This window comes from Euwallacea similis, chromosome 6 (assembly GCF_039881205.1).
Source record: "Euwallacea similis isolate ESF13 chromosome 6, ESF131.1, whole genome shotgun sequence".
Classification (NCBI taxonomy): domain Eukaryota; kingdom Metazoa; phylum Arthropoda; class Insecta; order Coleoptera; family Curculionidae; genus Euwallacea; species Euwallacea similis.
The window spans coordinates 6,060,601-6,073,839 of record NC_089614.1 but is presented as its reverse complement, the minus strand read 5'-3'; the positions used below and the strand labels follow the sequence as shown (position 1 = coordinate 6,073,839).

At 34.4% G+C, this 13,239-nt stretch overlaps 3 protein-coding genes across 4 annotated transcripts in view; 2 read left to right on the top strand and 1 right to left on the bottom strand.

Annotated features, from left to right (window-relative positions):
* LOC136409386 (potassium voltage-gated channel subfamily KQT member 1-like) overlaps positions 1-4,070 on the top strand; it is a 35,500-nt gene extending 31,430 nt beyond the window's left edge. Inside the window, exons 14-16 of the mRNA XM_066390845.1 lie at positions 2,113-2,456; positions 2,507-2,697; positions 3,302-4,070. Coding sequence (XP_066246942.1) covers positions 2,113-2,456; positions 2,507-2,697; positions 3,302-3,579 — 813 coding nt within the window. The 3' untranslated portion in view covers positions 3,580-4,070. The remainder of the gene's footprint in view (positions 1-2,112; positions 2,457-2,506; positions 2,698-3,301) is intronic.
* A 3,498-nt stretch (positions 4,071-7,568) lies between these two features.
* On the bottom strand, positions 7,569-11,028 carry Pef (Peflin). Of its 2 annotated transcripts, none has more exons than XM_066390841.1 (4): positions 10,872-11,028; positions 10,712-10,817; positions 10,417-10,629; positions 7,569-9,252 (listed from the first exon to the last, which is right to left on the bottom strand). In XM_066390841.1, the coding sequence occupies exons 1-4, from the start codon at positions 10,878-10,880 to the stop codon at positions 9,029-9,031; spliced, it is 552 nt and encodes a 183-aa protein (XP_066246938.1). In that variant the 5' UTR covers positions 10,881-11,028; the 3' UTR covers positions 7,569-9,028. The 2 variants fall into 2 exon arrangements, with proteins under 2 accessions (XP_066246938.1, XP_066246937.1); XM_066390840.1 differs by having other exon boundaries at positions 10,879-10,905.
* Positions 11,029-11,464: 436 nt separating this feature from the next.
* On the top strand, positions 11,465-13,046 carry Nt5a (5' nucleotidase A). Its single transcript, XM_066390826.1, has one exon. It carries the CDS (start codon positions 11,585-11,587, stop codon positions 12,962-12,964), a length of 1,380 nt encoding a protein of 459 aa, XP_066246923.1. The 5' UTR covers positions 11,465-11,584; the 3' UTR covers positions 12,965-13,046.
* The last annotated feature ends 193 nt before the right edge of the window (positions 13,047-13,239 follow it).

Here is a 13,239-nt window from a genome sequence, read left to right as displayed (position 1 = left end):
ATAAGACGCTATTTCAAATTAAGCAGAAACGGAAGCTACATCAATCCGGTGCGCACGTATTACAGTTCCCTTAATGGAATTAACGATCAAGGACTACTACCTCAGTTTCACTTCCTTTGTATTTTTCGGAAAAACAGTAAAATCCAAAGAAATTTTAAAAACAAACATGAATGTCTTAGAAAATTCTCTAAAACGTAATCCATTTAATCAACTTTGTAATTATCTATGGTACTAGATATTCCCATACACATATAACCAATTTCGAAACCGCTAGTAAGTAATTATAACAAATCGAGGTTCGCCCTATGCCAGCAACACGAAGACCATCTACTCTAATGTTACAGCTCTCCCCACCCCACACACGCGGTTTTCCGCAGACCTTCCGAAACTCAGGAATTACCCTGCGCAGATGCGCTACGTTAATTAGACTCTCCCGACCACATTGATTTATCCCATTGATTGTTACGTATTAGATTCAATTACATCATTTTGATTTCTTCTAATTTACGTATATTTACCAGATAATTGCCTGGGAGGTGATTACTCTAATTATCAGGCGTTCGCGACATATTGAATCTTCATGTAGAATAGGCACATAACTTGGCAATCACCCTGTGAAATATTTCAGAGTATTTAGGAAACACCCTGTATATTCCGTAGCTGTGGCCCAGTCGATCACATCAGCTTCATGCAGTCTGCACTTATTTCCAGACTACGGTCCTGTCGACCCACATAAACTCGGACAAACAAATTTTTCCGTTTTAAATATCACCCATACCAGGTAGCTTGATAATTGTCCTTTGAATAGGGCACAACTGAGACCCATCACATAAACCACGCAAAGATAAGATTTTTTTATTCTGGCTTTTATTAAAATTGTTGGGAAGAAAAGTATGCAAACATTTTTCCCAACATTGTGGCATACTTTTATGAAGGCAAATGTCAATGGTCTGAGCTTATCATTATCATTCCAGGAAATTGTGGCTTTTAGTTTTATAATTTATGTTAATTGTTAGAAAAAAGCGAGCGTATAAGTATCGCCCATAATTTTTTCGGTAGTTTATGCTAAGGGTGAACTGTTAATAACATCGTGCTTTTTTGGAATAATTGATTGAACATATCCATCACATCGACTGTTACATTTTAGAGTTTATTGTTTAGTTTCACAATCGCTTCCCAATATCTTCAATTGTATTTTTAGCTTTAAAATGTATTTTCTTTGTAATTATATTTAACTTGACACTCCAACTGGAGAGTAATCCTTCATTTGGCATATTTCTTGATTACGCTTAAATTCAATTAAATTAACAAATAAAAAATAAACAATACTCAACTCACGGCACCACTCTGTGGCACCCCAATTTGACCTTTTTTCATGCCAACAGTATGCTGTTTCTCTCCTCATCCAGAGCAACGTGTTTTCTTTCGACTTAACTCCCTTTTCAACTTTTTGTCTTAATATGTTGATCATAAAACTAAAAGCTGTATTTAGCCAGAATAATAATTAGCTACTATGGGTGATCTTAAAGCCGAGATTTTTTTTTGTCCGAGTTTATGTGGGTCGACAAGACTCCACTGGGAATAAACGCAGACCGCCTTATGGGGCCGATGGCATCAACTGGCCTAAAGTTTTGAAATAGGTACTGCCCTGTATGATAATTATTCTGCGTGAAGATGCACATTATATCGAATCATAAACTAATAATGAATAAGCCACAATGATTTTTAAAAAATTTTCATAATGTCGTGACGTGAGAGGGGATTTCTTCGGAGACCCGTGCAAACATAAGAACGTATGACCACGAATATTCAAAATGTGCTTTTTGTAAAAACTAGGAATGTTTTCGATATTTTAACCTTTTTTGCTGAGGTAATACATAAGCTGTTTAAACGAAATTGAATTAAAATTTAACAAAAATCATTGTCTCTAATAGGACAATCATTAAGAAATCTGCAAGACACACAAACAAAATTTTAAATCAATTAACCAGAATAAAGGTCACATTAAAGGCCAGTCTTAATTTGAAAAATCAGGTTTGCCCCTTTTTTAGACCGAATGTATGTTTCTTCCCACTCTTACAAAATTCTTTACTCGCCACTGTGTATTAACAGGTGGACGACATATATTCAAAAATAGAGCAATTCTTCGAGCTCTATATGGAAGACCGAAAGTACTTCCTTCCAAAATCGGCCCAACAACAAGCATCAACAACGCGGTCCCATATTGACAGCTTAAAAGCTCCAAACTTAAAAACAGAAACTGCATTAATTAATCGCTGGAGCGAAGGAACGAAACCGAAATCGATTCTTGTAGAGAAACAGCCATCTGATCCAAATTTACCAAACATCCGGGAATTGGACGATGGGTGCAGCGTAACTTCGGTGATGAGGCGACCAGTACTATACCGAGGGTTTTCTGATAGCGGAACAAGGTTGAAGAAACGCGTTACTCTCAGGTAAAAGTTAAATAGTGCTTCGAGAGGTAGGGCTAAATTGAAACTTGCAGTTCTCCGTGTTCGTACACCGATGTGGGTTATTCCCACTCGACAAATCCTGCAGATGAGAACGACATAGTTACTCTGATAGTACCTCAGTTGAAGAACAGATCAATGCTTTCGGTGCCACCAGTGGAAGCTTCGAAGAGCACTCAGAGTTTGTCCATAGTTATTGAACCCTCGACGTCCGGACTGTCGCCGGGTAAGCCACTTGTAACACCGTAGGCTTCGCAGATATTAAAAAAAGCTTGAGCTATAGTGTACTTGGAATGAATTGGGCTTAGAGATTTCACAGAAGGGAACAAAAACGATTTTCATTCATTCCTAGGTAGCTTGCTTTAATCTAACCTGCTTCACTTATTTTCAGCAACATACGATGATTATTATTCGTCGTCGACATCGCTATAAACTAAATCTTATAAACCATGTGAGTTTTTTATTCGTCAATGCGGTCTCTGTTCTTTGGACTTTTTGAATTACCGTCCGTGAAGTTTTTGATGTTTTTTTGTCGGATCAGCGGCGGGAAATTTGTGAAATCCTAACACTTGTGAGTATCTACTTCCCACAACTTTTCACAAGTTTTCCCGGTCGAGAATGGATTTTTAAGTGCATGGTATTATTGATATTAGTACGGTTGACCTAGCATCGAAAACACAGTATATTGTCCTGTAATTAATGAAATTCCGTGTTGTGAATTAAAGAGCACTTTCCTTATGTGGAAAAAAAATCTAATAAGTGATTCTTCTGCAATGTTGCATGTTCTATTGTGCGTTGTTTATCCAAAGTGTCAAGCTTTATTTACACAGAACAATCGGTTGACAACGAAGAAAACCACGAATCCGAGGAAGAAAGAGCTGCGCAAGAGGACCAGACCGCTGAGCAGATGCAGAAAGGAGACCTCGAGGAAGAAGACATAGAAGAAGAGGTCAACGAAACAACACTTCTGTGTCCTGTATCCACTCAGAACGAGATTATAATTACCCCAAGCACACTCAATTGTACCTCGAAAGTGGACATGGTCGCTGAAGATATATACATGACCAACTTCAAAATTAGCAACAAAAGATGTAGGGACTATAAGTGAGGAGAATCGTGGTTAAATCGATTGAGTAGTGATCTGATATTTGTAATAAGGCAAAATGTGACCAGAAACATGTGCAGGTCTTAAAATTTATATTTGTCCCCTCCTCCAAAAAGTCCCATAAAGTTAGACATTTCTTCTGTTTGTGATTTCCTTTATAAAAAAAATACAAAATTCAGTTTCTTTCTCTTGTACGAACTCACTGTTTAGCGATTTAAAAGCTTAAGGTATCTAGTGGGTAACATTACCACCTACTACTAGGTTTTACGTTTTAAAATCTGATCTCAGTTAACGCAAATAAGTCAATATTTTTATATCCTTTACGTAAGCGTAGTAAGAGTTAACTAGCTTAGTGTTTCGTCGAGAGTCAGCTACCATAAGACTTTAGTAGTGAAATTGAAGTGACTACGGTAGCTGCCAATAAATTTATTTTAAATAGCTGATGTAAATAAAGTGAAGCAAGAGCATTTGCTAGATAAAACTCATTTGGCGTATAGCTACTTATATTTCCCAGTGCTTGAATGCTTATAATGAAATGAGTAAAAGCTCTATTAAGCTCTATATATACCTATGATATCAAATCATAGCCAAATAAAATTTGACTCTGTGGCAGTCCGTAGGCATCTAGGCAGCACAGAAATTCGTCGAAGATTAGGTTAAATAGCAGGGAGGAAACTCATAGCTACTCCCACCAAGGTGAGGCAGTTATTACTCTTCCGATTTGTGTGTTGTACCGAGCGACCCAAAAAGGTAGACACCAACACACCAAGGAAGTTTTAAAAAACTTCCCCCACAATCAGCATTACACTGTCCTGTTGACTGATTGCATTTTCAGTTTCCAGTTTTATTTTAACCGTGCCGCAACACCAAAAAAACTTGCCGGAGAGGTTACATTTCAGAAATAGAACACAAGAACCGGAGGAACTATGTTGCTGGATAGAGCCCCCGCTGCAGGGGACAGTGCCAATGTGTAATTACTTCCCAAATGAAATATCATGGCGATCTTCCTCCTTGTAAGTTATTTAAATTAATTAAATCACGGAGTTTTGTAGGAATAGTGTGTAATTTCTGCATATGGGCCCCTTTGTGATGGATGTGGTTTTCCACCCATCTGTCCATTTTTGTCAAAAGTCCTATTTGAATGCTGAAAGAAATTTTCTGGCTGGTAGACGGATGTTAGCAAAACGTTCAAAGTGGACCCCTATCTTCGCCAAATGATCTGTGCATTCATTGCCATATATTCCTGTGTAATTCGATACCCATGCAAGTTTGATGCGTTTTTTCGTTTTTCTTTCGTTTTTTTATTCCTGTTATAAGAAGGATATGGTCAGTTCTTGCTGATAACGATTCACATTTTGAGGAAAACATTTTAATATCTGAAAATATTACATATTTCTCTATTTCATCCATTCAACGGATGAAACAGTTTTGCTAGAATTTCAACTGTACATTTGGTTGCAAAGCCAGATATCTTAATACGAGCCAGTCTGAATGTCTGTTTACAAATTTAATCAATTTTGGTTATCTTTACCTTTGTTAGTTATGCTGTCGCGTTGGGCTCGCTCTTGCCATACAAAATGTTTATTTAATCAACTATTTATTATTAAATGTCCAAAGCAAATGCTATATTTAACACTTTATTCACATCGGTGAATATTTTTTAATGTAAGATATATTAAGAAAGTAATTATTTGCGATAAAGACACGTTTCGTACAGTGTTATTTAGGTGTGATCACATTTTTCAGCTTTAGTTGAGGTGATTGCTACTCACCAAGCGTGAAAAATGTACTTTTCGCACGCTAATCATAAAAAGATTATAGGATTCAGTATCGTTATAAAAAACAGAGTGCGACATATATGAAATCGTTTGACTCGTGTAAAAAATTCTGTTTTCAACAGCAGCTACAGAATATCATCTGCTAAAGGAAAAATATTGGATCAACAGATTCCTTTTCATAATATTTATGACGTTATATCTCAGAGACGACTTGGCCTAGATTCATAATCTAAGAAGAATCTGAAAGACCGTTTTATTTGGAGTTATGTACGTAAGTCCATCTTTAATTAAATCATTTTTTTAATGCTATACAGGGCAAAGAAAAATGCACTGCAATTTTCGCTGTTTTTGGTCTTTTCGTCTGAGTAAAAATATACGAGGTATATTCAAAAAGGATGCATTTTTTATTTATTACCCTATATAGCTAACGCTTATATTGCTAAGTTTTGTTTTTTGGTGCGCTAAAGAAAATACCGGTGATTTTCAAAAAGTTTACATTTTTGTTAGGGTTGTATGGCAAAAGTTAAGCGCCCTATTTAAATAAAATGTATTAAATCTAGAATTGCAGGTAGGGCTCAAGCAGTGGCATAGGGCGTTTGTTGGTAAAACGTTGGTCATTTCTGTATGATTATTGCTGATTTTTGTTTGCTGAACAGTCTTCAATTGAAATTACTTTATTAAAATCTAGTACCTTTCTCTTGCTGAATAGAGCAAGAAACAAAAAGTGTGAACTTTCTGAGAACCCATATCTTTTTTTGTGAACAAAAAAAAATCTACCAAATATGTCCAGAATTACCAACCAAAACTTTTGTTTTACCCAAATTGCCCCATGAATGAAGTTAAAACCCCTATGCGAATCTATATATGTATATACATAGTATGTGCCGTTGTAGAATCCACAAATACATTGTTTTATAACAGATGAAATATTTATAACTATCGCTCTACACAAAGTAAATAATATTTTAAGGTACCTATCCACACAAACAACATAGAGGAACTTTTATGTTTATGCTCTTGTTTCTGCAACAAAAAGCAAATGTTTTTGTGTGTTGAGTGTTTTCATTTGAAGCGGAAAACATCAAAGAATAAACTGGCACTTAAAGAAACAAATAAAAGTTGCGATTTGTTTTTGCTGCGGTGTAGACGCTTAGTCACCCCATCGCTACTGCTCTATCTCTACGTTTCGTAAATCGACCATGCTTAAATTTCTTTGGTGGATATAGTATTTTTGCACAGAAATTAACTAATTAAAACAGAACTTATTGCCAATTTCAGTTACTTCGGTGGAGACACAAAGTTTCTCTGTGCTGCTTCAAACTAAATTTGAAATAAACAGCAACATATGCAACAAAAGTTTCTCATTGTTCCTTTCGTGGATAGGCACCTTTTAATTTAGTTCAACTTATTAAAACCAAATGTGAAACGTCGACTATCTGAGGCAACAAACAAGAACTCTGATTGAATTAACGAATTGTTTAACAAACCGTTATCCTTATTTGTATCCCGAGCAACAACATTTTACCAAAAAATGTTTTATGCCATTAATTCACCACTCCATACAGTCCTGGATTAAATTTACTTTTTTTAAATATATAAAAACCTAAAAATTGCCAAAACCGTTCTGAGATATTGATCAAAACTATTAACTCGGATGAAACAGCCTTTCAGATCCTTCTAAAACTATGAATCTAGGCTGTCGTCTCATATAGCGCTTTTGAAAATTCTATACGGATAGATAATTTTTATCCGTAATAAAAAAAGCTTTCACTTCGTTTTCGATCAACAGAATGATACCCATTTAGCCTCTACAAATGGGCTATTAGCATATGATTAAATAAAGATCCTTCTTTTTGAATCTCATAACTTAAGCCATATATTGCACTCTGTTTATAAGAGTGCTGACTTACGGCTCTCTTACAAAAATCCTTCCGTGACCATATTAGTGGAGGCCCTCAGTCCTCATATTGGTATCGTTTCTTCCCGTTCTTGGGAGAGATTTATTATTTGTACCGCTCATGGACAGGGGTGGGTCATTAATTACAAGAAATGTTGAAAAATACTGTTCGCTGTGCTGTGGAAGTATTAGTTTATAGGAATTTCTTATCTCAAAATAGATTAGGTCTTTTAAAGTTTAAACGCGCTTAAATTCATTTTTGTGAGATCTGTAATTATTAGGACTTCTAGCTAAATTAGCATTTAAGAACTGAGAAATCCTAGGGCACAAAAATATATTACGCTTACAATTATACCTACTAAATTTAACCTAGTTTTAAACCTAAACGTAGTGCCTACGGTGAACGTGAAATTCTTAGAAATGACACACAAAAAACCTCCTTCTTAACCAATTTATTTACAAAAACACTGGCTACACAGTTTAACAAAACAATACAAAGGCGTTAGCGACCTAGCATGTCGTAGAATAGATAGCAAGTTCAACTTAGATAACTACATTTTAAGTGAAAAAGTACAAAACAAACTGGAACGAAGGTCAAAAGTGCGTTGCTGGTACTAAACGCCAGTAGAATACGATACCGAGTATTAGGAAATAATGTTACGAACTGATGTCTTTCTAATTATAGTTTAATGTGTGAAAACAGTTGGTATTCGTAGATATTGGCCCAAATTCAAAACTTGCCAAATAAAATTAACTGTGCCAAAATGAGATCATTGAGTGGGTATACCTATTTTTAGGGGCAGCAGTTCGTTGATTGTTTCAGGATTTGGATAAGAGAAGTACTTTATTTTCTTAGATTAACATAAAGCAAATGTTTCACTTTTATAGCAAGGTTAATATTATCATACATGTTATTAATCAACCAAAGATAAATTTCGTGAAGATCAATTTATGCGGTGTTTCTCATCTCGTCAACATAGAATTTTCTTCGCATCATATAAAGCACCACAACACAGAACAACCATTAAAATGGTCTTTCAACATATTGCCTGTGATTAAGAATTTGTAAACCCTTATTATTTTAGGAGGTAAATAGAGAGATATTTTGTTACGTTCAGTGCATGAGTTGTTTGAATGGTTTCTATTTTTGTTAAAAAATCTTTTCTCCAATCTCATCGAATTTACTACTATATGTATAAATATCTTATCTTTAAGGCCGTAAAGCCTGGCAACTAAATCGCATTCGTGTGTCGAAGTTTAGGCCCTTTAAATACTACTGTAATATGTATATGTGTGTCCAAAATTCAATTTACAGAAATTCTATTGTAAATAAGTTGTTAATATTTGGTATATTAATTTAGCTGCCCTTTAATGTATTTGTTAAATGCCAACGCGTCCTATTAACTAATGGGCTTATTTGCTGTCTTGTCAGTGTTTGGTAATATACACTTCCTTTAAAATTACAATATAAAGGGCCTTAAAGCATCTGCAGAATTTATAGAAGTTACAAACTCAGACCTGACAGACTTCCGAAGGGATCACTCAATTTCTAAACTACTAGGACATCTATACAAGGTAAATTTTACAATACATGTGTAGAATAAATGAAAGCCTTGTATACTGTAGATATAGAAAATAAACCTTTGCAGAATTGGATTACCTGTGCACAGTTAAATGTTTGAACGTACCTTGCAACTGTTCACTAATATGCCATTCCTAAAAAGGGTAATTAAACTTTGCTTCTTATGAGTTTCTTAACAATAAGTACTAAGGAATATTAAGAACAGCTTAAAGCTAAACCTAGATACTCCTCAAATCCTATGGTTATCACTCCAATCCTTTCAGAGTCTTTGTTCCGAAAAGCCTCAGTAAACCTTTGTATTTGCACGCAAGTCACTATAAACTGATCTATGGACATGGTTTTGTGGAGTTTAAGGTCACTTCGCTCGATTAAGAATTTGGTGAATTCTGGGCTAAATCGAAATCCCATTTGCTGTAATGCTTAAAAAAAATTATTATATAAAATTTTTTGTTTTCACGTGGATTGAAATATTGCTACTTAGTAAACTTTATGCATATGTCAGGATGGTTTCTATATTAGATTAAAGAAGAGATGTGGGGATTCTACAGTTTATTAGAATATAATTTCACGAAATCTACAAAATTTCACTAACCTGAATAAATACATACAATAACAACACAATGTATCAGTGGACGCAAAACAAAAATGCGTCATGTAAGGCGTCATTGCGATTAGTAAAATTTCTTTTATTTTAAGAACTTCTCCCAGGAAGCGATTGAGGAAAACAATGTTCAGAGTGTCCAGATTTCTTTGTCATCATGAAATTTCTTAGTTAACTCAGCTGCTATTTTCACAATTCTGTGGCTGATTTTCAAGAAACTTATAAAACTGGCTTTGAAATTTTTGTAAGTTACTTTGATCAAAGCTCTAGGATGATACTGAAAAACCGTCTTAAAAGGCGACTTTTCAATTTGTTTCAAGTCGACGATTCAAAACATTTAATTATATCCATGGTATCCCAGGAAAATAACAAAAACCAAATTTGTGTTATAACTCGAAAACTGAAAATGATAGATTAAAGTAGTCTAAACAAATGAATTTTAGGTAAAATTCTCTATGCAACCATTTTTAGATTTTAAATTCATATCAATCCAAAAAAAGATATGAGCAGATGCCTATATATAAATTTTTTCACTATGTCCATAGTTCCCAAAAACACAGATACACATGTAAATGATGATGTGTGATAGGCTTTAAAATATTATCGTTACTATACCTATTATAGACCATGTTCATCTATTTGTAATTTTTACATTCATATATGTAAATACTTCTCTTCCCAAGTAGCATTCATATCTGCTACAACCTTTACCAATCAAAAGTATCCCATACCATTGTATGAAACATTTTGAATTACCTGTCTATACAATAATGTTACAATTAACTCAGATTCAACAGTATTATTATAAAGTTTTTATCATCTCCAAAACTGTGTGTGTTATTTATATTTTTTACTTTCTGTAGAACCACCTGCCAACATAAATACATAACATTTATTGTTGTTATTTAAATAAATTTAAGTGAAACTTATGAAGTGTTTCATATTTGGGCAATATGAGACTAATAGAGCTGAAATCATTTACCTTGAGTTAATTCAGGTTCTTCTATACTGCCAGATTGGTCTCTGTCATACATCTTAAAGGTACCCAACCAATTATTAATGTAATTATATAACTCTTGGAATTCACCCACATTGATGGTGCCAGTTCTGTCTTTATCGAACATACCTATCATTAGTCTGCAGACAGATTCTGAGAAGTTGCGGCCTTCAGCATTTACTAAAGCTGATTGCAGCTCTACAAGATACATGGCCATTTGTAATTTGCTTTGAATTGGTAAGCGTATATTGCAATATATTTATGAATATGCTCAACATACCTTGCCAGCTAATTTCTCCTGACTTATCCCTATCTACTGAAACAAACCACTGATTTACTTCAGGAGAAACAGTTCCAGCCTCGGTGGCATATTTAAATTGGGCATTCTGCAGAATTTACAATGGTTAAAAAAGAAATGTTAGGAAAATTTACTAATTTACCTCATACATTCCTGCACATATATATGGGATACCAGGGATAGAGATTATTATTTATTTTTATTTAATTTTATGTACCTTCTATCGGTTCTTTGTTAATCAACATTAAAAGCATATGCTTTCTGTCAACTAAGGAAGTCAGATTTCCCACACAAGGAAGTAATAGCAGAGAGTAAACTTTTCTCGTTATAGCTTGTGTGTTTCATTAACTGGTCTGCTTGATGAGATGTTTGAGTATCTGGAATCTGAGTACGAGGACTGATATTAGAAGTCATTTCATTTAATACTTGTGACTTTACCAAATGCTAAATTGCTGTGTTGCTCAATTGGTAATTTAAGAACGAAACACTAAAATAATCATATATTAGTTTTACCACTAGGGAGCACTAGTATGCGTTGTTGTCAAATAGTCTTACCACCAAACAAAAAGCATGTTGGGGCACATACTTGTGAGTTAAATGTCATTAAGAGTGGGGGGATTAAAATATGATTCGCTACTTGATACGATGCTCCAAATTTAAGAAGGTCACGTTATGTCATTACCACTTCTTAGGTTAATGAAATATAAATATAAATAATAATTTAATTTTTTAATAGAATTTTAATATTGCCAGTGAATATTACCATTGGATATCAGGGTACGATAACACAAAGCAAACATTCAAAATGTGTAAATTAGAAATTGGATAGAAAAAGATTCGTGTGTAGAAGATAATATGAACACATCTAGATATCACAATATTCTCAGAAAACTTGTTAACTTTACTTTCAACGGAACTGGGAAACGCGGTTGTAAGCTACAAATGCCCTTATACTCTACAGAACTTCAGACAAAAATTACTAATCAAACGTCTGGTATGATGGGAAAATATTTCCGATTTACTGATTATGACTGTATAGGATTCGACTTAGACAATACTTTAGCCAGATACAAAGTAGGAGCTATGATAGAAATGGAATATGACATATTAGCAAATTTTTTAGTCGACAACAAAGGATACTCTGCAAAACATCTACTCAAGCCTCTAGACCACAACTTTATAATTAAAGGGCTTATTGTAGATGATGAAAATGGTAATCTGTTGAGAATATCTGGAGATGGAACCATCATCCAAGCAACACATGGAACAAGGTTTTTATCTCAGGATGAAATAACAAAGTATTATCCCAATTGCAGATGGAGACCTACTGATTTATTCACCGAAAATCCTTTACAAACTTGGAATGGACCGTACTCAGAGAAAATGCGCACTCTTCTAGATTATTATGATATCATAGCTAGCCTAATTTTTGCAAGGGCCGTAGACTCAATTGATGGAGATAACTCTGATAGAAAACTGTACAATATATGGCCAGATCTTTTGGATGCTTTACAAAGCATGTTCATCAGAGAACACTTCCAAAATGAGAAAGGAAAATATTTTGCAGAAATCAAGGCTCATCCAGAAAAATACTATTATAGATGCAGTGATCATTTAATAAAATGGCTAAACTCCCTGCGTGCTAGAGGAAAAATGATATTTTTAATAACTGGTTCATATGTGGACTTTGCCACACACACTGCCAGCCATACCATAGGAGAAAGCTGGAGAGAAATGTTTGATATTGTTGTAAGCTTTGCAAAAAAACCTGGATTTTTTACTGAGAGAAGAGACTTCATTGGTTTGGAAGGATTTAGAGAAGTAGGACCAATAAAGTTAGATAATTTACGCTTAGGTGGAATTTACACTCATGGAAACTGGACTGACTTAAAGGAATTTCTACGAATGCATTCCAAAATCAAGAATCCCAGGTTCCTCTATGTAGGAGACAACTTAGTCCAGGACATTTATACCCCACATATGTATGCAGGATGCGAAACAGTAACTGTGTGTGAAGAACTGGAGGCTGAGGGAGTTTATGGTCATGAAAAATGGCATCCAGATGAACAATTTCTATGCTCAACAATTTGGGGATCTTACTTTAAATGTAAAGATACTGGCCGTATGACTAACTGGTACGACATAATGAAAAAACATTCGAAATTTTTCGTTCCAAGTCTCGAATATGTTGCCACTTTTCCTGTAGATTATCAATTTAAAATCAATGTTTATTAATATTTGTATTGTGTTTACTGTTTAGCTGTTATGTAAATAGTAGATTTGTTAACTGCTAAGTGCTGGCCAATACGTAAATTAGGAGTTTTAGAGAAATAAGATTTAATAAAAATGATGTTTTTGTTGGCAAATTAATTTATAGCTACAATTTCATTTTTCTCCCTTACATGCCAACCCTATGTTAACCCTTTGTTGTATGGATGAGGCCAATTATCCAAGCACAAATGATATTTTGGATAGCTCTTGAATTCTGAATTAAAATGTTCATATCCCAC

Bases quoted from the DNA above. Each gene is read 5' to 3' on its own strand.
- Pef (XM_066390840.1), bottom strand. The intron at 10,630-10,711 runs GTATGTTGAGCA...TGTATCTTGTAG, and splicing joins AGGAGAAATTAGCTGGCAAG to AGCTGCAATCAGCTTTAGTA. The intron at 9,253-10,416 runs GTAAATGATTTC...ATTTTTTTTAAG, and splicing joins AGAACCTGAATTAACTCAAG to CATTACAGCAAATGGGATTT.
- Nt5a (XM_066390826.1), top strand. From the start codon at position 11,585: ATGAACACATCTAGATATCACAATATTCTCAGAAAACTTGTTAACTTT.